This window comes from Chanodichthys erythropterus, chromosome 5 (genome assembly GCF_024489055.1).
Source record: "Chanodichthys erythropterus isolate Z2021 chromosome 5, ASM2448905v1, whole genome shotgun sequence".
In the NCBI taxonomy this organism is placed as follows: Eukaryota; Metazoa; Chordata; class Actinopteri; order Cypriniformes; family Xenocyprididae; genus Chanodichthys; species Chanodichthys erythropterus.
In genome coordinates, this window is record NC_090225.1 from 28,190,590 (window position 1) to 28,215,306 (window position 24,717).

The window sequence follows — 24,717 nt, forward strand, 5'->3', positions numbered from 1 at the left end:
CTGCCCGGTTAATTTAAAAGAGGCTGCTGTGTTTTTTTTTTTTTTTTTTTTTATATATAAACTAAAAGCTTCACTGGGTAGGCTACTCTCTCTCCCTCATTCGCTCTCTCATTATCATTATATTCAAATTCATTCAAATAAATGTAATTTGCCTGCTACTTTATTTCACTTCAGAATTCTAGATTTAACAACTGTAGATAAAAAAAAACAAACAAAAAAAACAAATGCAAATTAACTTTATTTTCCAGTCTATATTCGTTCAGTCAGATTTTGCACTGCAAAACATCCATGACATTAACAGCTGCTAACTTATCCATTCTAGCAGGTAAGCATGGCCACCCGACACTGACCCGGCTATCAATGACAATCATTTTGTGCGGGAATTAACGTAAACACAGATATCGGATAACAGTCGCATCTAAAATAAAAAAAATCAGATATGGTCAAAAGATTGGATCTGTGCATTAAGTCTTCTCTGACACACATGGAGTGTTTAACTCTGTGCACCTAATGTGAGCTTCAGTGGAGGGTAAAACCGGTTCACAGTTTTACCCCCCACACACAGAAGTCTGTGCTGATGAGTGAAAGGATTGAACACAACCCACTGGAATCACCTGACTGTAAGGCATTTATAAATGTTTATCCACTTCAAAACAAATAAATTACTCTTCTTAAAAATAGTGCTTTAGCATACCTGCATGTTTGTGCTTTTGAACACAGACCAGCTTACAACTTCATCAATAAATCATATACTGATCATTTACTAATGATAATTTATTAATATTCATTAACTAATCACTGATCATTAAGTAATAAATTATAAATGACTTATAGCCAAACTAATAAAACATTCATAAAATGTTAGTATATCATTATTTAATCATATATGAATGTATATTCATGTTTTGTAAATTATTTGTTGAACATTCATAATTTATAAATGACCTATAACTGAATAAAACATTCATAAAATGTTAACATATCACTTATCAATCATTTATGAACATATAATCATGTTTTGTAAATGATTAGTTGATCATTAACTAATAATTTACAAGTGACTTATAACTGAACGTTATTATAAAGTGTTACCCATTTTCTACCTCTACGCAAAAATAAACTCTTTAGTCATATCCTGAAAGGAAATGAAAGAACTATGTTTCTACAATCAAGCGAATACTTAAGGGAATCGTATCGTATTAAAGTGCTTCTCATACTGTATGATATCTTTGCCATTTTTCTGCCTTCTCCAAACAATGCTGTTTTTACCTTTATCTTCCCTTCATTCTCTGCGAGATACAAGCTTTTTGTCAGTGTCTTACAGTGATTGGCATGTTTATTCTCTCTACCTGTTTTTTTTGTGCAACATTCCCACCGGTCTGCGGCGTATGTGCCAGCTTGATTACTTGAATTTGTGAAGGTACTTATGACGGCAAAGTTTGATCCTTTCTTTCCTTGTGCTGGAGACAGAAATAAAAGACAACAGGATGAAAAGATCTTCTCATAATGCGCTTTTGAGACTACAGCACCACAGAATTACTATTCATATCACCGCGCTGTGGATGGTCTCAGAAAAAAAAAACCTTTTCTGAGCAATTTTTGTTCTGACATGGGGTTACTACATTCAGTTTTCCATTAATAAGCACCATAAATTGCTTAGCAGAAGTGGACCAGTGAGAACTATTACAAAGTGGATCATCATGCAGTCTAATTTACATGAAGACAGCAACCACATTAATCTACTCAGAACAGAACCCAAACCTGTTTCTTTAGAACATCCTAAAGTGTATAGCAGACATAGTGCTACATGATGGGTTACAGACCAAACAAGTTTGAGAATCCCTGAGGTATAGTGATATTAATCATGGATGAAGCTGTTGTGAAATGTGTGAGAGAACTATCTGCTTGTCCTCTTCTGTGACAGGGCTGTGATCTCCCCGAGCAGAGCACGGTTCATGTGGTTCTGCCCCCGTCCACCTCGACCCGGTGTTCTGAGCTGGTCCAGCAGCGCAGGCTGGGCGGCTGGATGGAGAGCTTGACCCGACTTGACCTCAGTAGCTCCCGTCTGACCACCGCATCTGAAGGCCTGGCTGTCATTCTGGAGACAGATGTATCCAGACAGGGGGACTCTGTTGGACACACAGGTATGGGGCGTAGAACTGTGTTTGTGCGTGTTGTTTTTTGTGCGTATGTTTGTGTCGGTGTAGTAATCTAGTGGCAGCTGATGCTTCACAAGAGTGAAGAAGCACAAGTTAAATAGCATAATAGTTAATAGAAGAATGTGTACTTTTATTATTAGAATTTTTTTTGGTGTCTCAAAGTTTTCTCTAAATACTACTAAAGGTGAAGTAATCAACACAATCTCATTGGAAAAACATGCCTCTACATAAATTTTTTTTCCAAACTCCAAAAAAACATACACTGCCTACATACAGTTTGTTTGAAAACAGCATACATCGCTGCAGTTCCCATTCAGTCGGTCACGTTCGACGTACGTCGGACAGACCGACGAATAGGAATCTCGCCAGAGAAGCCAATCTACTTCGAGTGTAACTAAACGAGCCAATGCACATTGGCATGCAATCATCTGCATCAGCTGCTCACCTCGCAGCGCGGGTATATAATGAGCAGCAGGTGCGTTGCATCTTCAGCTTTTCGCTTCGGAGCCGAACTACTGCAAACACGGTGGTTTCTACGAGCGAGTGTTTGAAGAACGGACTTCAACGAGCCAGCTCTCTCTCTGACTGCTCTTCTCGTCCGGTGCAGGAGGAACAGCACAGCAGCGGGGCCAATTTTTTCTTCTTTGCTTTGTGTTTTGCCTTTTTTATTTGAGCAAATTAAGCTGTGTATCAGCGTGAAGGCCGTTTTCACGGCTGGTGACGGTGCGCTTTAAGAGCGCTAAAAAGCTGTTCTCACAGCTGGTAAGAGCAGCGTCTGCAAAGAGAGTGCACACGACAGGCTGCACATTCCCTGTCTGTGCTGCAGCGGCTATTCCCCTGCGTGCTTCAGCACCTAAAAGAGTCAGTCCTTGAAAGAGCTTACACGAGTAGTTCGCGTCTTTTTAAAGATGTCGTTCTACTTGTGTGCTGCTGGGTGCGGTCGTTACCTGGCGCCCCGGGATGGTCACCAACGCTGTATCGCGTGCTTGGGCTTAAGGCACGCTGAGGCGGCGTTTGTGGACGAGTCATGTACCCATTGTGGGATGATGACCGTCGCGGAGTTGCGGTCTAGACTCCAGTTCCTGCAAAGGGGCGGAGTCCCGGTGCCGTTGCCTCGTTCCAATCCTCCTCAGAGGGTTGCTTCGGGCAGCGGCACTGGTGACCTGAGGATCACGGTGAGCGCGCTTCCTTCGGGGAACCAACCCCCTAGGAACCCTCATCCCTCCTGCACTCCGCAGCCAGTAGAGCTGCCGGGGGAGTGCGGTGGACCACCCCAGAGGTGTGTACCATCCGTATCCTTCGGAGCTCCCCAGGATGACCGGATGTCGATCGCTGCATCGGAGGGTGAGCCTGATACTTCCGCGGATGACGATTCGGCGCATCTGCCTCCCTCGGGAGTGACAACTGTGCCCGATTCAGACCCGGAAATGATGGCTATGCTTTCCCGGGCCGCCAACAGGGTCGGGCTCGTGTGGAATCCTCCACCGTGTCCCGAACCCTCGAGGTTGGACGATTGGTATCTCGGGGTGGCAAGGGCTGGTTCTCAGCCCCCCACCCCAGTGCCTTTCTTCCCGGAGGTGCATGAAGAGCTCACTGGCACGTGGACGGCACCTTTTACTGCCCGAAACCGTGTCGGTGGGTCCTCCTCCCTCACCACCCTTGACGGCGGGGCAGCGAAGGGTAGCAGCCCCAGTAGCAGCAGCCTCCGGCTAAGCGGCGCCGTGGAGCCGGTCGCGGTCGGGGCGCCCAGCCCGTCCCGCCACCCCCCAAGAAGAAGGGTGGCAAGGCCAAGTCCAAGCGGCCCTAGGACGGGCGACCCGGAGATGGAGAGGACTGCTCTACAGGAGGTGGTGACCGCACCGCTCCTTCCCCCGGAGGAGGGCCGGGTGGAAAATCTTTTGTTTCCTTCTGTTTTTGTTCCGCCGCTGGCCCAACAGCCAGCGGTACCCAAATTCTCAATAAAAGAGCAGTTTCCTCTATCTCCGGGTCCGAAGAGGGCTCGGAGAGCAGTGGGAGGGCAAGAACCTCACCACTCTCATCCCCCTCTTCTCTCGCCAGCGGACAGCAGCGAGCAGCAGGCAGTCAAAGCCTCGACTGCTCCCTCTGTCCACCCGTGGAAGCAGGTAAGTGTTGCACAGCACACTGTGACGCCACGTCGGGCCGCCTCGCAGAGAGAGCCCCCCGGGCCGCGTCCCTGCGTTCCACCTCGCTGCCCCGCTGCGGGTGCGCCTGTGGTTCCTCTGGTCCCGCTGGTACGGTCTCTGGGGGCCTGGTTAGCGCTCACCAGTCCGTCCCGCTGGCTCATTCGGACCATCAGGCTCGGCTATGCGATTCAGTTCGCCCGGCGCGATGCCCCTGTCTTGCGTGCGGAGATCGCAGTCCTACTGGCGAAGGATGCGATAGAGCCGGTCCCTCCAGCCGATATGAGGTCAGGGTTCTACAGTCCCTACTTCATTGTACCCAAGAAAAGCGGCGGGTTACGACCGATCCTGGATCTGCGCATCTTGAATCGGAGCCTTCACAAGCTACCGTTCAAGATGCTCACGCAGAAACGCATTTTCGAATGCGTCCGTCCCCGGGATTGGTTTGCAGCGATCGACCTGAAGGACGCGTACTTTCATGTCTCGATCCTTCTGCGACACAGGCCTTTCCTGCGGTTCGCGTTCGAAGGTCGGGCATATCAGTACAGAGTCCTACCCTTCGGGCTGGCCCTGTCTCCCCGCGTCTTCACGAAGGTCGTGGAGGGAGCCCTTGTTCCCATGAGAGAACAGGGTGTTCGCATTCTCAACTATCTCGACGACTGGCTCATTTTAGCACAGTCCCGGGATCAGTTGTGCGAACACAGGGATTTGGTGCTCAGACACCTCAGCCAGTTGGGGCTTCAGGTCAACTGGGAAAAGAGCAAACTCGCCCCGGTGCAGAGGATCTCTTTTCTCGGTATGGAGTTGGATTCGGTCGAGCAGATAGCACGCCTCACAGAGGAACGTGCTCGGTCAGTGTTGAACTGCCTGAATACGTTCAACGGCAGGACAGCGGTCCCACTGAAATTCTTTCAGAGGCTCCTGGGGCATATGGCGGCTGCTGCGGCTGTAACACCGCTCGGTCTGCTTCATATGAGACCGCTTCAGCACTGGCTTCACGGCCGAGTCCCGAGATGGGCGTGGCAGCGCGGCACATTCCGGGTGTCAATCACTCAGGAGTGCCGCCGAACCTTCAGTCCGTGGTCGGACCCCTTGTTTCTTCGGGCAGGAGTGCCCTTAGAACAGGTGTCCCGGCATGCTGTGGTGTTCACAGATGCTTCTGCCACCGGCTGGGGTGCCACGTACAACGGGCATGCAGTGTCAGGGGTTTGGACGGGACCCCATCTGCATTGGCACATCAACTGCCTCGAGTTGCTGGCAGTACGCCTTGCTCTGAGCCGCCTCAAAGGCCTGCTACGGGGCAAGCATGTACTGGTCCGTACGGACAACACTGCGACCGTTGCGTACATCAACCATCAAGGTGGTCTACGCTCCCGTCGCATGTCGCAACTCGCCCGCCATCTCCTCCTGTGGAGTCGGAAGTTTCTGAGGTCGCTTCGCGCCATTCATGTCCCCGGTGTGCTCAACCGTGTGGCCGACGAGCTATCACGAGCTGCGCTGCCAGGAGAATGGCGACTCCACCCCCAGGTGGTTCAGCTGATCTGGAGAGAGTTCGGAGAGGCTCAGGTAGACCTGTTTGCCTCACCAGAAACCTCCCACTGCCAGTTGTTTTACTCTCTGACCGGGGGAACACTCGGGACAGACGCACTGGCACACAGCTGGCCCGGGGCCTGCGCAAATATGCGTTTCCCCCAGTGAGCCTACTTGCACAGACTCTGTGCAAAGTCAGGGAGGACGAGGAGCAGGTCTTGCTGATTGCGCCTTACTGGCCCAACCGGACCTGGTTCCCAGAACTCTCACTCCTCGCGACAGCCCCTCCCTGTCCCATTCCTCTGAGGAACGACCTTCTTTCTCAGAGACGGGGCACTCTTTGGCACCCGCGTCCAGACCTGCAAGCGCTGCCCTCGGAGGAGGAAACTCCATGTCTGGTCCCTGGACGGGACGCGGAGGTTCTAGGTGACTTACCCCCCGAGGTACTTAACACCATCACTTTGGCTCGCGCACTGTCTACGAGACGTGCTTACGCCTCGAAGTGTAACCTGTTCGTCGAGTGGTGCTCTTCTTGCCGGGAAGACCCCCGAAGATGCTCGATCGGTGTCGTGCTTTCCTTCTTGCAGCAGGGGTTGGAGCGTAGGCTGTCCCCCTCCACCCTCAAAGTCCATTCTGCTGCTATCTCCGCTTACCACGACCACATAGATGGCAAATCTGTTGGTCAGCACGACCTGGTCGTCAGGTTCCTTAGGGGGGCGAGACGGTTAAATCCTCCTCGTCCCCCCTCCATACCCTCTTGGGACCTTACTCTGGTGCTCAGAGCACTTCAGATTGCTCCCTTTGAGCCTTTGCTGTCAGCAGACTTAAAGATTCTGTCTATGAAGACTTTGCTGCTGGTGGCATTGGCCTCCGTCAAGAGGGTAGGGGACCTGCAGTCATTTTCGGTCGACGAATCGTGCCTACAGTTCGGGCCGGGTGATAGCCATGTGGTACTAAGACCCCGGCCTGGCTATGTGCCCAAGGTTCCTACCACTCCCTTCAGGGACCAGGTAGTGAGCCTGCAAGCGCTGCCCTCGGAGGAGGCAGACCCAGCCCTGGCTTTGCTCTGTCCAGTTCGCGCCTTGCGACTGTACATAGACAGAACTCGAAGCTTCAGGACCTCAGACCAGCTCTTTGTCTGTTACGGAGGCCAGCAGAAGGGAAAGGCTGTCTCCAAGCAGAGGATGGCCCACTGGATAGTGGATGCCATCGCCCTGGCTTACCAAGCTCAGGGCGTGCCCTGCCCGCTCAGGTTGCATGCTCACTCCACGAGAGGTGTGGCATCCTCCTGGGCGCTGGCTCGTGGCACCTCGCTAACAGACATTTGTAGAGCTGCGGGCTGGGCGACACCTAACACGTTCGCTAGATACTATAGCCTTCGTGTCGAGCCGGTCTCCTCCCGTGTTCTCGCCTCAGGTCAGAGGCACGGAGAGGCCCCGGCTTAGTGTCGGCTTGCTGCGCTACATGCGCGTTCTATTCTCCAGAGAGTCCCTACGGGCAGACCCTGTTGAGTCCTCCGGTTACCCTTCGGCAGCCGACGTGGCGGAGCGTCTGGCGCCAGGCCTATACTCCGTTGTATCCTTGAGAACCGGATTTAGGCTGGGTTCCATATGTGTGACCCTACGGGGATCCCATATGGCTTTTCCACGGCTGCTCTTAAACGAAGCCCGTGTCTTTCCCTCTGGGAGAACCCATCTCTATCGAGTTGGAGTCACCCCAGTTCTTCCATATGTAGCACAGCCCTACAGGGTTAGTCCATATGTACTTCTCCACATAACTCCTTCGGGGAAGGATGTGGCTTCCGCAGCGTTCCTTCAAACGAAGGTTACGCTTTCCCAGCGTTATCCAATAGTCTCACTGAATGGGTTTTGGAACAACAATGATCGACCCTCTCTGTGTGTTGGCCCTGTCCCACCGTCCGCAGGCAAGGGGGTTCAGGTGGCTTACAACAGAGCGCTGGAGGAGGGCAGCTCCTGTGGCGCTTTGGTAGGGATTCCTATTCGTCGGTCTGTCCGACGTACGTCGAACGTGACCGACTGAATGGGAACGTCTCGGTTACAAAGGCTCCTGTTACAGCTCTCCCAGAGGTGGATGCTGCAGTGTCGTTGGAGGCAGCTATCTCCATGCCAGCGTCTTGCCGACGTAGGCGGAGAAGAAGGAAGACTTCCTCCATCCCTCAAGGCACGGAGGCCACCCCAGAGCCCGCTGTAGGCCCGGAGGCCTTCCCAGAGCCCGCTCCAGCTCGTGAGTCCGCTCCAGAGCCCGCTCCAGCCCGTGAGCCCGCTCCAGCCCGTGAGTCCGCTCCAGCCCGTGAGTCCGCTCCAGCCCCGCATGCTCTCCCTGTAAGTCCTGTCATGGTCAAGAGGGCTGTCTTCGCCTTTTATGTTTTGGCTGTTCTGCGTGCCTGGAGAACGCACTCAACTTCTTTTGACCACGGACCAGTCTGTCAGCCCGAGCCCACTACCATCCCTGATACGGCCACAGAGGCCGCCACCGAGCAGCCCCAGCCTGAGCCCGCTGCCGTCCCGGAGCAGCCCCAGCCTGAGCCCGCTGCCGTCCCGGAGCAGCCCCAGCCTGAGCCCGCTGCCGTCCCGGAGCTCTCCCTGGTGCGGCCACGGAGGCCGTCACTGAGCCGTCTGCCCAGCCGGTGCCAGTCAAGCCCCCTGTATTTCCCTGGCCTTCTGCTGGGACCCTAGGCCTGCTGGAGCCTGCCTGGATGGTCCCTCCAGTACCGCCCTGGTCTTCAGCCAGGACCCCAGACCAGCTGAGGGCCCCCTGGTCTGTCCCGCCGGTCCCGCCCTGGTCTGTCCCGCCGGTCCCGCCCTGGTCTGTCCCTCCAGCTCCTCCCTGGCCCTCAGCTGGGACCCCAGACCTGCCTGAGCCTCCCTGGATCCATGAATTCCCTCATTAAAGAGGGAAGTAGAGGGATGTAGTCCAAACTGGCCGTTCGATGTAGGCGACTTCTGTTAAATAAAATATCTCACTTGGCATTGAACTTATAAATAAGAGTATAAATAAAATCTGTAAAATTTTAAAGCTCAAACAACAACATTACACACTAACTAAAGTTTGAAACATGGGATCACAAAGAACGGGACCTTTAAAAAATTGTATCAGTGCATCCCTACATAACACAGTTTTGAGCAAGGAACAGATCTGTCTTTATTAATCAATAATCTGCACCGTCATCAAAATTTGTCCAAAAAGGAATAAAAAACAAAAGGAATTGTTGGTGCTTTACTGCCACTAGTTTTCTTTTTTTCAACTGAAAACGTCTCGGTTACAAAGGTAACCCTCGTTCCCTGAAGGAGGGAACGGAGACGTACGTCGGACAGACCGACGAATAGGAATCTCGCCAGAGAAGCCAATCTACTTCGAGTGTAACTAAACGAGCCAATGCACATTGGCATGCAATCATCTGCATCAGCTGCTCACCTCGCAGCGCGGGTATATAATGAGCAGCAGGTGCGTTGCATCTTTAGGTTTTCGCTGAGGAGCCGAACCAAGCAGGCGGCAGCACAGCAGGACAACAACTGTGGCGACGGGACATACGTCTCCGTTCCCTCCTTCAGGGAACGAGGGTTACCTCCCTGGAAATGACATACAGTGAGTCTCAAACTCCATTGTTTCCTCCTTCTTATATAAATCTCATTTGTTTAAAAGACCTCAGAAGAACAGGCGAATCTCAACATAACACTGACCGTTACATAACAGTCGGGATCATTAATATGTACACCCCCAATATTTGCATATGCCAGCCCATGTTCAAGGCATTACACAAGGGCAGCCAGTATTAACGTCTGGATCTGTGCACAGCCGAATCATCAGACTAGGTAAGCAAGCAAGAACAATAGTGAAAAATGGCAGATGGAGCAATAATAACTGACATGATCCATGATATCATGATATTTTTAGTGATATTTGTAAATTGTCTTTATAAATGTTTAGTTCGCTAATGTACTGTTAAATGTGGTTAAAGGGAGTGTGAGGATTTAAAGGGGCCGCAGCCTGAATCGGTGCATAGTTAATGATGCCCCAAAATAGGGAGTTAAAAAAATGAATAATAATTTAAAAAAAAAATCTATGGGGTATTTTGAGCTGAAACTTCACAGACACATTCAGGGGACACCTTAGACTTATATTACACCTTGTGAAAGAACGTTCTAGGGCACCTTTAAATCCCCAGCAATATCACTGCAAATAATTGTTGTGCCCAGCCTTACAGATGATTTGCACAATAACAAATTTACCATTGCCATTTATATGTACATTATGATGATGCCGTGCTTCATGTGCAATCTTGAAGCACTTCCTATATGAGGCTTTCAGTCCCAAACTAGAATTCCTTTTTAAGTACTGTATATCCTTTCATTTACATTAGTTTGTGCACCGCTGAGGCTTTTGTGACCTCCTTTTCAGGAGTAATACGCAGCTCTCAGAGAGAGTGTTTGAATGTTTTTGTAAGCGCACAGGTTGGTGAAGTGGATGCTGTCATTTGCCACAATGGCGCCGCTTTTACAAGCTGTCCTCTGCCCGCCCTTCCCTTTTCAATCTCGCTCTGGCTAGCGGCCCACTCGGCTACTTAGTCCAATCACGCCACCTCTTTTATCCAGCCCTTCTCCCTGTAAAAGCATTAGCATAATGGAGGAATCATGCAGAAATCATAAATAATAGGGTGCCTGTCTTATAAAACCCACTCCGCTCGATTTATTGTCAGCTGTGTCAAGGTATCTTGTACCTCTTCGGTGGCCTATGCTTTTAGCTCTAATGAGAATGCTGCTTCCAGGAGTGTGCGTGTGTGTGCATGAGTGATTTAAACTGGGATGGGACAGACTGATAGGACAAGTCCTCTGTCAACTAAATCATATGCCAGGACGATGTCTGGATCTTCTTTTCTGGCTAATTGGATTGTGAGCTCTTTGTCCTGGGACTGTGGTGGCTTGTTGAAGCACTACTGCACCTTGTTCTTTTTCTCTACTCAGTGCTCCAACCAACCCACTTACATCCCACTCAAAACACTCCACAGCTGTAGACTAAAAGAGGACAAGAAGCAAGGGATATGAAACAAAAGCAAACAGAACCCTTCTAAGATTCCTTCTGCAAAGTTGCTCAGCTTATCCCATTCGTTCTTAAAAAAAGATTATACTCATTTTAGTTGAAGTGTAATTTCAACACCAAACAAACAGAATAGTAATAAAAATAATAAAAGTAATGTAACAATAATGACATTCTCAACTGTCTACCATTGTTTGGACACACAGATAGCACTGCCCCAAGGGTTACATGGTCCACACTCTTAAAAATAATTCTTTAGTGTTATATATAGTTCTTTATTGGCATCTGTGGTTCACTGAAGAAACTTTAGGGGCTTTCGTACCAGGTAGTTATAGGAATTAGCCACCAGGGCGGTCCCCTGAGAACTGTGTTTTGCATCATTTATAATAAAACTGTATATTTTTGTCCCTGTGCATATTTTCTTGCATATTAGAAACAAATAGCGCAGGTCATGTGTCACTCACAGTGTGCAGTATATGAGATGAGTCTCCATCTCTCCATAAAACACCACCTGTTTCAAAATGTGAAGATACATAGCGATTTTGACCCTCATATTTCCATTTTTGTTAGCTTAATGTGAGGAATATTTCATATATGTTTTGACACATTTGCCACTGATGTAAAAGTTAGAAGATTTTTTTTAAACAGTATTTGATTTGACTCTCTTACATCACATATGCAAGTTTCTTTGCACCATCATCTTGGGTCCGTGTATCTTTTGGTCATTCGTTTTTTGATTTAATAATGAAATCGGAAAATGAAAAACGGCACCTTTTTCATTTTTCATTTTTTTCAAACAAAAAGAAAAACAAGAATTCAGCTTGATTTTTCGTTTTTTGTTCAGGGGTAGAAAATGAATAAACAACTTGAATATTTGATCTCAACATCAATTTTTAAAAAACCACAGTAAAGCTATATACTATTTTTGGCAGCTGTTACAGAAACATTTTTACAAAAAAAATCTGATTTAACCTCGAGATTTGAAGTATTAGATTATATTTATACTATACTATATTTGCACCACTGGTTACACTAATAATTATTAATTTCTGATAGAAATGCACAATCAATCGGTAGTTATTAATAGAATAACGAGACACAAACCTTTACATTCAATCGCGTTTGGTCCCATCACAGTGCATACACATACAAACTTTAAGTCCAAAAGTGCACACATTTGGAGAAATGCGCATTTACCTCAGATTTCATTAGATAGAATATAAGCGGGGCCGTACGCAGGGTTTCATAATTACAGAGGTCAGAAAATGTAGTTTCCAAGGGGGGTAAATCCGAAAATTTAGAAATTTACCTGGTGTAAAACGTCCACTTTTCTGTCCCTAGACTTTACAGAAATATTACACTTGAAAAACACTTTAGGATTACAATTTTTTTTATATTTTAATATGAAACAATATGTTATTTGAGCAATTAAACCTTCTTGAGCCATCAATGTGCCAATATTTGTTTTTTAATTAATTCTAAAAATTCCAAGCACCACAGAAGAGCTCGTCCCCACAGTCATGTACAGAGGGAAAGTGCTTTATTTTGAGCTCAGAAACAGGTTTTTCTACCATTTTAATTTCAACAATGTATCCATAACTATCAAATATATAATGTAAATAACATAAAAAAACCAAATGCCAAATAAATATTATAAAATATATAATGAATGTAGTTGTCCCCTGGTGTTGTGTCACTGGTGTTACCTTTAACAAAAATCTCTTATTTTGAAAGAAAAAGTCACACTGATGGCATCACTCGATTTCCTTCTTCCTGTTTCCTGAAGATCAATGAAGAAAGGCAAATGAAAAGTCCACTATCTCTTTTCAATTATCAGAAATTTTAATTAGAAAATCATAATTTCATACGAAGCTTTTAGTTGAAGTCACTGGTGTGACCTACTTTATTGCTAGGGAATTATAAAAAACTAGAATACAAATGGATTAAACTACTTGATTTAGTGAATATATCATGATTGACAACATGTGGGTTGACACCTTGCAGCAGCCATTTTGTAAAATGCATTTTTCATGAAAATTGTCACTGGTGTTACTGTCACTGGTGTTACCTTTTTATGAAAATGTCACTGGTGTTACCTTTTTATGAAAATGTCACTGGTGTTACCGTCACTGGTGTTACCCATTTATAGATAAACTTTATTTAAAGCTATTCATTTAGTTCTTTTGCATAAAATAGCACTAAGATTACATGATTATAACTCTTCTTTCTCATTGTTAATTCTCCTTTGGGCAGATATGGCTAAATTAAGGGTATTTGGCTAAATTCAGTGCAGCGACTTTACAGACAGTGTATTTTACAGACAGTTTTAAAATGTTGTTTATGATCTTTTTCTGACTGTTTTCACTAAGTGTCAAAGATAAGTCTTTTATTGTACACCAAATGTAAAAATTTAGTCCAATCTACTTAATTATAGTTGAAAAATTAAGGATCTTTGGTCCTACGTATACGTCACTGGAGATTCATTTTGTCACTGGTGTTACTGTTTTTTGTCTGTCACATTAAATAAAATGTGTCATATGTGACATGATAATAATTTTACATCCATTGAATTCTGCTACACTCAAGAATTAAGATTTAAAGGATTGCATCATTACTTTTCATAACTGTTTTTCCAAAATTTTCATTGTTATAGCAAATACATGGTTGCGAAATTGAATTATTATCATTCAATCACACTTTTAACTAACCTGATTAAAATAAAAAACACATAATCTCCTTATTTTTTGCATTATCATTATTATTCTGTAACTCTGACTGCATGTGCTGAAAAAAAATGAGAAATAATATTTCATAAAATTGTTTAAAAATGCCAGAGAAGTAAGGTAACACCATTGACAAAAAAGGGGACATGCAGTCTTTAAATAAATGTACAAAAAAATTAAAAAATCATTAAGCTGTCATTTATGTGTATTCATAAAGTCAAAGTGTAATATAATAATGTGGTCTAAGTTTAAATGTTAGAAAAATAAATACATTTTAAGACATTTTGTCATACCAAAAGTGGACGTTTCTGTAGAATGACCCATGTGCATTTTTAAGACGTTTTAAGGCCAACAAATTGGATAACAATTTAAAACCATGTCAACAAATACATGCATGCACAGTTTTGAGGCAGCTTTAATTGCATGTTTGGTAATTTCATGACTTAACTTACAACAGAACAAAGACGGTCATTGCTCGTAGTTTCTTTTGCACTTTATTTAAGCTATAATAAAGTAACTAAATGCAGCGCGCGCCGGCGCATTTGCGCATGCAATTCTTGAATTCGCGCCGCTATCTCTGTGCTGTCGCGTGAGTCGTGCAGTGTTGCCACACAGATTTTGATAGGTGGTCAGCAATAATAAAACAGGCAGTGTGTCAAAGGTGTTGGCTATTAGGTAGTTGTGAGTGCAGGTGCGAAGTAAATGATTATATCTGAGATAATAATATTTCTGAGCTAAACACGCGTTTTTATGGACACACAGAAGAAAGCCTCTAACTTACAGGCTCTGCCTCGATTTGTGTCTCGATAGAGATCAAGAGATAGAGATTAAGATTAAATGTACATTTAAAAGTGATTATATAGTTGCAATAAACGCGTTAAATCCATTGCAGCGAAGGACTATTATTCTGCTGCTCTAAACTGCGGAAGAACTGATGACGGCACAGTTTAAAGTTTGCTTGACCAATCAGCGGAAAGGGGCGTTTCATTCCCGCCCACATGTTGAGATCAAATATTCAAGTTGTTTATTCATTTTCTACCCCTGAACGAAAAACGAAAAATCAAGCCGAATTCTTGTTTTTCGTTTTGTTTGAAAAAAATGAAAAACGAAAAACGTGCCGTTTTTCATTTTCCGATTTCATTATTAATTCAAAAAACGAATGACCAAAAGATACACGGACCATCTTGGGTAAGTGGTGTAAATCATGTCTTATGTTACAGATCTTAAAGGGATAGTTCACCTAAAAATGTCATCATTTACTCACCCTCAAATTTCTTTCCTCTGCTAAACACAAAAGAAGACATTTCCCCATTGACTTGAATTGTATTTTTTTTTTTTTTTTCTTCCCATACTATGGAAGTCAATAGGGTCCATCAACTGTTTGGTTACCCATATTCTTCAAAATATCTTCTTTTGTATTCAGCAGAAGAAAGAAAATCATACAGGTTTGAAATAACTTGAGGGTGAGTAAATGATGACAGAATTTTCATTTTTAGGTGAACTATCCCTTTAATAAAGTCGACGCCGAATTGGCATTAACGTGAGTTTCTGCATACTTTAGTATGTCAACAAACAAATGGCTTACAAATAGTTGTCTGCACTTGGATAGGAGAAACTGTGATAGGACCAAGTGTTTTAAAACTGAAAAAAAAAACACACACTGCACCATTATTGATTGTTTTTGCAATGTTTTTTTGGTTGTTTCTTATAGAAACTAGAGGCCACAGCAGTTTCTATGTGTTCTGTAAGACGGTCTGCAAGGCCATCCAGCCTGGAAAACTACGTGTTCGGTGCAGAGACTGCAAACAAGGCACCCTGACCCTCAGCAGGGTATGTATATGGAAATAAATGTGACCCTGGACCACAAAACCAGTCATAAGTCGCACGGGTATATTTTTAGCAATAGTCAACAACACATACATAGTTTGGGTCAAATTTATTGATTTTTCTTTAATGCCAAAAATCATTAAGATATTATGTAAAGATCATGTTCCATGGAGATATTTGAAAAAAGAAAAAACCCTATCCCTAGTTTTTAGATGCATGTTTAAAAGGTTTTCCCTTTTTTTATCATGCCCATTAGTAATTTGTACTGGAATACAAGTTAGACCCTCATTTTAAACAAGATGTGGCAAGTTATTCTAATGCGGGAACTGTGTAGTCTACATAACCGAATTATGACTGTAGGGGAAAAACCTGCTCATTATTGCTGCTCTTCAGTACACGTTCATAAGCGCTTTGAGACAAAAAAATGTAACCAGAAACATTTGCTCTGTTGCCCCAAGTCTCATAACTAACTAACAGTGACACTTCTTAGCCTGCAGTATGAATGCAGAACAGCACAAACCCACGTCTCGCTGCCCCCACACGGCTGTCATAAGCCCCATCCCTCCGTAATCCCGCCTGTGGCCTGTTTTATCTTTCGGCCCGTATGGACTTTCTGTCCCAATGCGTGGGCAGCATTCCCACCTCTCCACGTTCTGCCGCCGTTTGGGAAGGCTGACTGACACGTCGCTAAGCTGCACCTGCCTTTTCTTTCCGCTCGCGGTGGTCTTCTGCGCTGAGAGTCTGTTTGTCCACTGTCTCAGTGCCAGTGCCGCCCCATTCCTATGCCAATTTTGTGATGTGTCTGGCTCTTAACATCCTCGGGCCTGAAACGGGCTCCAGCTCTTCTTGTCTTATTCTCTCCAGAAAACTTTCTCCAAATATGCTGAGGAGGAGAAGACGGCAAAGTTTATGCACTCGCTGTCAGAGCTCTTCATTTGGACCTTTGGAGATATTGGATAACAGCACTTTCAATCAGAAACATTCATCTCCATCAGCAACTCCTAGCTTAAACATCCAACTTGGGCTTTTAGCAGATTTATGTGCATGATTTGGGTGCTTTTACGCCAAGATTCTCAAAACCTACATCATTGAATTAGGCCTTTAGGGGGAAAACCTGCTTATTGTTGCTGTTACAAGTTTCTTTGCACTTTGAACATTAATAGAAAATAACCTTGGCTTGCATCTCTCCAGAACACAATTATGAGAAATACAGTTTTGACTAGATTGCTGGCATTATAAATATCTCAATGTGCCCTAAGGCTTTAATTAGAAATTTTAATTATAATGTTCGTGGTGTTCCCATTGTAATGAAACCCCCCGCCCCACAGATATTACATTTCAGACTTCACATTTCAGATTTAATATTTGTCGTACGACATTGTGGATAAAGTTGAGCTATTTGGTTTTATCTTAAAGGGATAGTTCACCAAAAATTTTATAATTTACTCACCTCATTTTGTTCTAAATTTGTATGTTGATATTTTTTTCTGTGGAAGACAAAAGAAGACTTTCTGAAGAATGCACTGTCCTTCGTTCTTAGTGGCCACAGCTGTTAAGCTCCAAAACAACCAAAAAAATCATACAAGTTGTAAAAGCAGACCATATCACTTGTGGCACTAATAGCTTTGTGTGAGGAACAGGCTGAAATGTAAAAATATATTTAAATTATTCTGCAAAAATCTTTTTTTCAAAGTCGATATTTGAATTCCAGGATATGAAATTGCTGTATGTCTCTCTTCCATTTTGTTTAGATTTTTGCATCTGCACAGCCCACATAATAATAATACCTCATGTGAATTATCCGGTAATCATTGGCTGCACTTCGAAAGGTCAGCGGCAAACAGGGTGAACTCTGAGCATCGCATTACAATGCTTCACCTGCTTGCAACACGGTGCCAGGGGTAATGCTGTAGCTTCATGCTTCACTCCACACAGTTCAATACACTGCCAAAACAATGACACAAATCACATTAAAAGCCCTTTGTAGTTGGGATTAAAGACGATTTATTACTTGGATGTTAGTAATATTTTATTTTTTTTTTACTTTGAGAAGGAATGAATGTGTTTATGGCACTTTCCAAAAAAAGGATGCAACATATATCCTGAAAATAAATATTCAATGGGGTTTGTGATTTTTGTGACAAATTTTAAATGGTTATGTGGTTGTGCAATGTTTTATACCGGTAAACTCTAAATGAGCATGAAAATTAAATTGTCAAATTTATGTATAAAATAAACATGTAAATAAATTAAATTACATTAAAAATAATAAATAAATAAATAAATAAATAAATAAATAAATAAATAAATAAATAAATAAATAAATAAATAAATAAAACAGCCATAATGGGTAACAGAACTGCAAGTAACAAGGCTTCATATTTAGCTTCATCTTAAGCTGTCACTCTAGCTAGTTTGAGATCAATTATTGGTTTGTAGTTATTGAAATTTAAATAGTAACTTACACTTTAAGTCCTTAGTGTCACATGATCCTTCAGAAATCATCCTAATATGTTAATTTGGTGTTTAACATTTCATATTGTGTGTGTATATATTATTATTATTATTATTATTATTACTAATATAATTACTGAAGTGTGGAAGTATTTTTTTTTCAGGATTATTTGATGAATAAAGTTCAAAACATTGTAAGTCTTTACTGTCATTTTTATACCAATTTAATGAATACTTGTGGAATAAAAGTATTAATTTCTTTAAAAAAAAATCTTACTGACCCCAAACAGTTAACTTTTACTATAAACTATTTATTTGATGTTTTTTTTATGTTTATTTTGATAACGCAGAATATATAAACAGTATGAGCAATATAACATGAATAGCAATATGATTGTATATCAGCACGGCTGTTATTCAGTCGTAGGTAATCACAGCCTGCTGATATACAGCTATATCGCATGGCTACGAGTGTGATATTGCATTTATACAACAGTTTGACGGCACTAAATCCCTCTTTTGTGAGGAACTACTTTCTTCCGCCATGGATTCAAATCTCAAGTTGACAGTTTAACAATAGAGCCCAAGCCTCCGCTACTAATTCTAAAATGTCACTTCAGAACTAGTAACAAAAGAACGTTGATTTGCTTCATCGAAGCTTATTGTATTATTTAGAATATTGTGAGAGAAAGATCAATTAAACAAGTGTATTACCTGCATCTGATATACAGTAGCATCCATTCTTCAGGTCGATGTCCATAATATAATATCCATTATAAAAAAAATTGTTTGAATGTCCGCTGAGGAAATATCTTTGTCTTTGTCCTTTTAAAAGTTAAGGGGATTTCCCATGACAGCGCTAAAACAACTTCCTTGTTTACATCCAGTCCCTTTCAATTTGCTACTGACTCACTCATAAAGACCATCTTTGCCGCCATCTAATGGCGTAATAATGTAACTTTCAGACGAAATCAACATCACTAAAGGACCCTTACTCAATACCAAATATGGTATATTATTTATAAAATTGATTGAAGAGTAATATTTAAATAAACAACAATAGCCATTAATCAATAAGAAATAAACACAACTAAACAAATCAGTCAAACGTACAAAAACAGCGCTCTAGTACGGGATTTAAGTTAAATATAACCTAAATGCAAAGTTATGAAACTTAATTTTACCCTCGAAAAATCAAATATATACCACAAATGAACAATCTCATTTAACCACTATCTACATAAGAGCCAGCGACAAATTCCCAAAGAACCGGCTGAGATGAAGCTGTTCTCTGCGGGTACATGAGTGCTGAATGGCTGCTGATGGCCTGGAGCTCACTGCGAAATCATCTAAACAAATTGTAAAATAGGTGCTGTGTGTATATATGAGTCACATATTATTTGAGGTCTAAATAACTACATTTTTGCCTAAAAATCTCTTAAAACTACATTCCATGGCACAACAGAAGTATTTGTAAAAAATATGGTGGATTTGCTCAACCGCCAAGACAGTCGCGACAAGCAGTGTGATACAAACGGTGAAATGGTTCCAATGCTGATACTAGGGGGAATATCACACAGCTCCCAGCCAATCAGATTCGAGAACCGGAAAATTTATTCAGACACCTTGAACATTTAATTCATTAATACAGTTTATTCACTGTAGTTTAAAAAAAAAAAAAAAAAGGTAATAAAATGTGACAACATCTCAGAGTTAAATTGTGTCAGAAAAAAATAATCTTAATTATGTCAGATAACACTTAATCAAAACATGGTCAGGTCAAAGTGTCTGAATAATTTTTGGTTCCTTTTTTTTATCAATTTTACTGGTAGTCCACTTTATGAAGAATTTTGGCGTATAATATGTCACAGTTTACTTTATTTTGCTATCCTCACTTACATAAATGAATAGCGTCCTGCACCCACTAGTAAAAATAGATCAGAAATATCAAAAATATCTGAATCATTTATGGTTTGACTAATATATATGTATATATATTTTTTGTGTATATCAAAACATGGAACATTTTCCATGGGATTTTAATGCTTTAAAAAGTCATGAGACATCAAAGTGTACTGTATTAGTGCAATGTGCCTAAAGTCTAACTACAGTTGATATTTTCACCAAAGATGATTACTTATATACGCCAAGATTTGATGTCACTGTGATTAGTACTGTGTTTCCTCCATGTGTTCAAACACGGAATATTTGCTGTGTGTGCTTCAGCCTTGTTTTCTCTGGATGTCTGCCATGTTTGTGTTTTCACTGACTTCAAATGTCTATGATTGAGTGTGGTGAACGCAAGCGCAGTCGACCAATCAGGTGCTTTGACTTGGGTCTGTGTGTATCAGATGTGTCTCTGCTGGATACAGGAAGAAGAATCCTCACAGCTGGCTCACAGACACAGCCCTGTTTGTTAAACAATAATGTAATTAAGGCTTTGTGGGACTGCGATGTTGATTCTCCTCCATGGGACTAAAAACGTCCTGAGAGGGTGGGGAGGTGAAACTGATGTGAACAATGTGGGAGGTGTGTTGTTGAATAATTCATCGCCGTTTTTCTCATTAATCATTTACACTCTCAGTGGCGTGCGCGTGTGTGCGCGTGCGTTTGTTTTGAGTCGACGCGTCAGGGGTCTGTGTGACCTTTCCTTGCTGTCTCTAAGCAGGTGTCTTCGTGTAATCTCCGGGCTCCTCCACCACAGCACGGCGGTTTCATCCCTCCGCCCTCCCTTCCCTTCACCCCCTCCCGCTTCCCCTGTGGGCGAGTAATGATTTTCTTAACCTTTTCTCTTGCTTATTAAGGGCCCTGTCAGAATGTTTAAATGCTTATGCTAATCAGGAACAGTCGGAGTTAGGCGGGGTGGGGTGGGGGACTTTGTCCCAAAACAATTATGGATGGAGAGAGTGTCTTAATCTGGCAGAAGGACAAGGAAGAGTGTGTGACAGAGGTGGCAGGTATAAAGAAAACTGTGTGATGCTGGTGGTTTTTAAGGGATAGTCCACTCTGATACATAATTTATATAATTGTTATATGAGAATAAGTAAATAATAAATGAATTTTCACTTTATTTTTTTTTTTTTTTTTTTTGGTGAACTACCTGGAGACCATAAAATTTTATTTGAGTAATCATTTGAGTAAACATTTTATGAAGCAACCGTGCCATTTTAAGTATTTATCTCAAAGTATTTGAGATCTTTTAATGTGATTTGTGTTTCATGGGACTAAAGGCACGGTAAAGGCACGTTTTACTGTGAGCCTATGTTTTAGAGTTTTTGATCCGTTTCTCTTTGCGTTAAACTGCCCTTCTGTCTGTAACACAGTTTGTAGATCAGGGAAGAAGGAAGCAGGAACCGACAAATGTTTAATAAATAAACAAACACAAAACAAATGTAAAAGTGGTAGTGTGACTGCTGCACACACATAAAGAAAGCATAATGTAAATCCAGGCCTGGTCCTTTCTCGTACTTCACTGTCATCGCTACTGTTATGATCACCGTCTGTTCCTGTCAGTTCCCGGACTACATTACCCATAATCCTCTCTGCCAATCACCTGCACTCACTCCATCAATCACTATCACTAATCACCACACCCAGCTGCAATACATTAACAGGACTATAAAGGACTCACACTCACACCACCAGTTTGCGAAGTCTTGATTCCTTGTGACAATTCTGAGCGTTTCCTTGTATCCTGTCTGCCTGTGATTGAGCTTGCCTGTTCCTGTTTTTTGACCCGTTGCTGCCTGTCCTGACCCTTGCCTTGTATATTGTTCTGTGAATGATATCCGCCTGCCTCGATCTACTGCCTGTACCCTGTCTACGATTCTGCTTGTTCCTTACTGTTCCTGTTTGTTCCTGTTTTGACCCTGCCTGAACGACCACTCTACTTTAATAAAATGCTGCATTTGGATCTCTGCCTCAGTCCCGCTTCGTTACAGATATGCGCTTCCTCTTTCACCTACATTTCTTAGACATCATTCACAAGACAGTCTGTTCCATTGTGCTGGAAATGACACTGTTGAATGAACCTTTGCCTGGATGAATCTATAAACCAGCTGACCATGATAACTGTTGTGAATGGAGACTCAGGCAGGGGATCCAAGTGCAGCATTTTATTAAAGTAGAGTGGTCGTTCAGGCAGGGTCAAAACAGGAACAAACAGGAACAGTAAGGAACAGGCAGAATCGTAGACAGGGTACAGGCAGTAGATCGAGGCAGGCGGATATCATTCACAGAACAGTATACAAGGCAAGGGTCAGGACAGGCAGCAACGGGTCAAAAAACAGGAACAGGCAAGCTCAATCACAGGCAGACAGGATACAAGGAAACGCTCAGAATTGTCACAAGGAATCAAGACTTCGCAAACTGGTGGTGTGAGTGTGAGTCCTTTATAGTCCTGTTAATGTATTGCAGCTGGGTGTGGTGATTAGTGATAGTGATTGATGGAGTGAGTGCAGGTGATTGGCAGAGAGGATTATGGGTAATGTAGTCCGGGAACTGACAGGAACAGACGGTGATCATAACAGCTACTTCTTTTTATGCTTCTGAGATCCTTCGTGAGATACGAGACCAGTGCGGCACCTGGGGGTAAGAACGGAAGAGGCAAGAGAAAAGGAGATGGAAGCATGAAGAGTGACAGAGACAAGAGAGAGGAGAGAGGAGAAAAAAAAATCTTGGTCTGGTTTCCAAAACGCACATCCATCCGGTTCTCCACCAGCTGGGTGAACTCTTCCGCTATGCCTGGCAGCGGCACTGGATAGCCCTCAGTGGATGGCTTGACTGCCTGGTGGACGGCGATGGCTCCTCTGTGTTTGGAGTTCCATGTCCCCTGCTCTTCCCCATCATGGTGGACGGCAGCAGGCTCCGGCCTCAGGCAAACGGCGACAACTCCTCCACTCCCTCATGGACGGCAGTCGCCCCTCCACAACTCAGGCAGCCGGCAGCGAGTTCCAGTCCACCGCCTCAAGCATCCATGGCAGCAGACTCTGCTCCTTCCTCCTGGGTTTTGGCACCAATGTAACACAGCTTGTAGATCAGGGAAGAAGGAGGCGGGAACCAGCGAACATTCAACAATACTTTAATAACTAAACAAACACAAAATGAAAGTAAAAGCGGCAGCCCCTCATGGACGACTGCCGCACACACATAAACAAAACATAACATAAAGTCCAGGTCTGTCCCCGTGTCCTTTACTGTCTTCCCTCCTCCTTTTATGCTTCCGAACTCCTCAGTGAGATACGAGACCAGTGTGGCACGCAGGTGACGCTCAATATCAATCACGCCACCGGACTCGTGCCGTTCTCAAGGCCCTCAGCTTCTTCCTGCTTACCACATTGTCTTTTGACCCTTCTTTGTATCTTACTCTATATTCCTCATCACATTCCTGCCCTTTACTTGTCGTCCAATTACCATAGTCCTCCTCATCTTCCTGTGACTGATGTCTATCATCTCTGTGATGTTCTGTGTGTTGTCTGTAGGGCCCGTGCTGCTGGGATGACGTCCTTCTCCCTAACAGGATTCATGGAGTATGTCAGTCACAAGACTGTGACGGCAGACTAGCGGTGAGACAGCAACAATTTTGTCATGTTATTGTAGGCATATGATGGTATCAAATTTTGTAGTTCAGATTTAAATATAAAAATGTTTAAGTTTGAAAATAAAGAGGCTATTAAGTCTTTATGTACTAAGTATTTGGTGCTGTGATGAACAACAATGCGAATACAAAAAAAACACGTTTAAATACTGTTCAGTAGCTGCTGCTTTGTTTATGGGGTTTTCTGGGTAACCGCTGCACTTCTGCTGTTCCATCGGCGCCCTCTGCTGTCAGAGAGTGAACGCGCATTTTCATTCAGCACGTCTCCTTCACTAGTTCAGCCATGTGCTTCTCGTGCACGTTGGGCTTGTGTGTGAATCCCTTTGACGCACAATACAGCGGTGGTTCTTAAAATGCATTATAAAAATTAATAAATAATTGTTCACAGTATTTTGAAGTGTCCGCGATAACAATATTGTGCATATTCATTATCGTGATATATCGTATTACCGAATATCGGCACGTCTATATTATTGTATTAATTATTCTTTTGCCACTTTGCTAAATAATAATAATAATAATAATAATAATAATAATAAAAAACTTAAACCTGGCTGGGAGACCAGCAAAACCATCTTAGACCAACTAAAACAGTTTGGTTTAAGCTGTTTATTATTGATTAAGGCAAGAAATTGTGGTGAGAGATGGAGGAAATTGGCCTGCAATGTTGCCTTGGCTGGATTCAAACCTGAATTTCCCATATGAGCACCAAGTCTCAAGACACTTACATTTTTACATTTTACCAAAGCTTTCAGCATGCTACATTCGATCAGAACTTATTCATTTTACAAAGCCACATTTTCAATGGAGGCACAACATTTATTGTTCATCTAGTGCTGTAGTGCTTGGCAGACAAAGAGGACCGTCCACAGGTTGCACTAAATTGGTAGCTTTAACCCAGCTGGGTCCTGTAATACTATCCTCATGTTGCAAATGCATAAAAATCACTGCAGTGGGAATGTTTTAGACTGTTAGTGAGGGTTTTGCAGGACTTGATTATATCTCATTTGTGTTTCTTGTAGGAGTTTTACCTGAAATGTGCTGCCCACCCCACCTGTGATAATGACACTTCAGCAGCGCTGGACTTGATAATGACCAACTCACGTAGAGTGCCCTGCATCGCCTGCACTGACATTGTGTGAGTTGCTCTCGGTTTTCCCATGTGCCTGTAGCTAAACCCATCATAGAGTTTGAAATGAGTCTCTTGGGCTGCACTACAAAGAGCCAATCAG

General features: G+C 43.3%; 1 protein-coding gene across 3 annotated transcripts in view; it reads left to right on the top strand.

Annotated features, from left to right (window-relative positions):
* Window positions 1-24,717, top strand: part of prkn (parkin RBR E3 ubiquitin protein ligase) — a 199,078-nt gene that overhangs the window by 77,136 nt on the left and 97,225 nt on the right. For all 3 annotated transcript variants that reach the window (XM_067386802.1, XM_067386804.1, XM_067386803.1), the window contains 4 exons: window positions 1,925-2,144; window positions 15,320-15,438; window positions 23,370-23,453; window positions 24,508-24,623. In XM_067386802.1, the coding sequence (XP_067242903.1) occupies window positions 1,925-2,144; window positions 15,320-15,438; window positions 23,370-23,453; window positions 24,508-24,623 (539 nt within the window). The remainder of the gene's footprint in view (window positions 1-1,924; window positions 2,145-15,319; window positions 15,439-23,369; window positions 23,454-24,507; window positions 24,624-24,717) is intronic.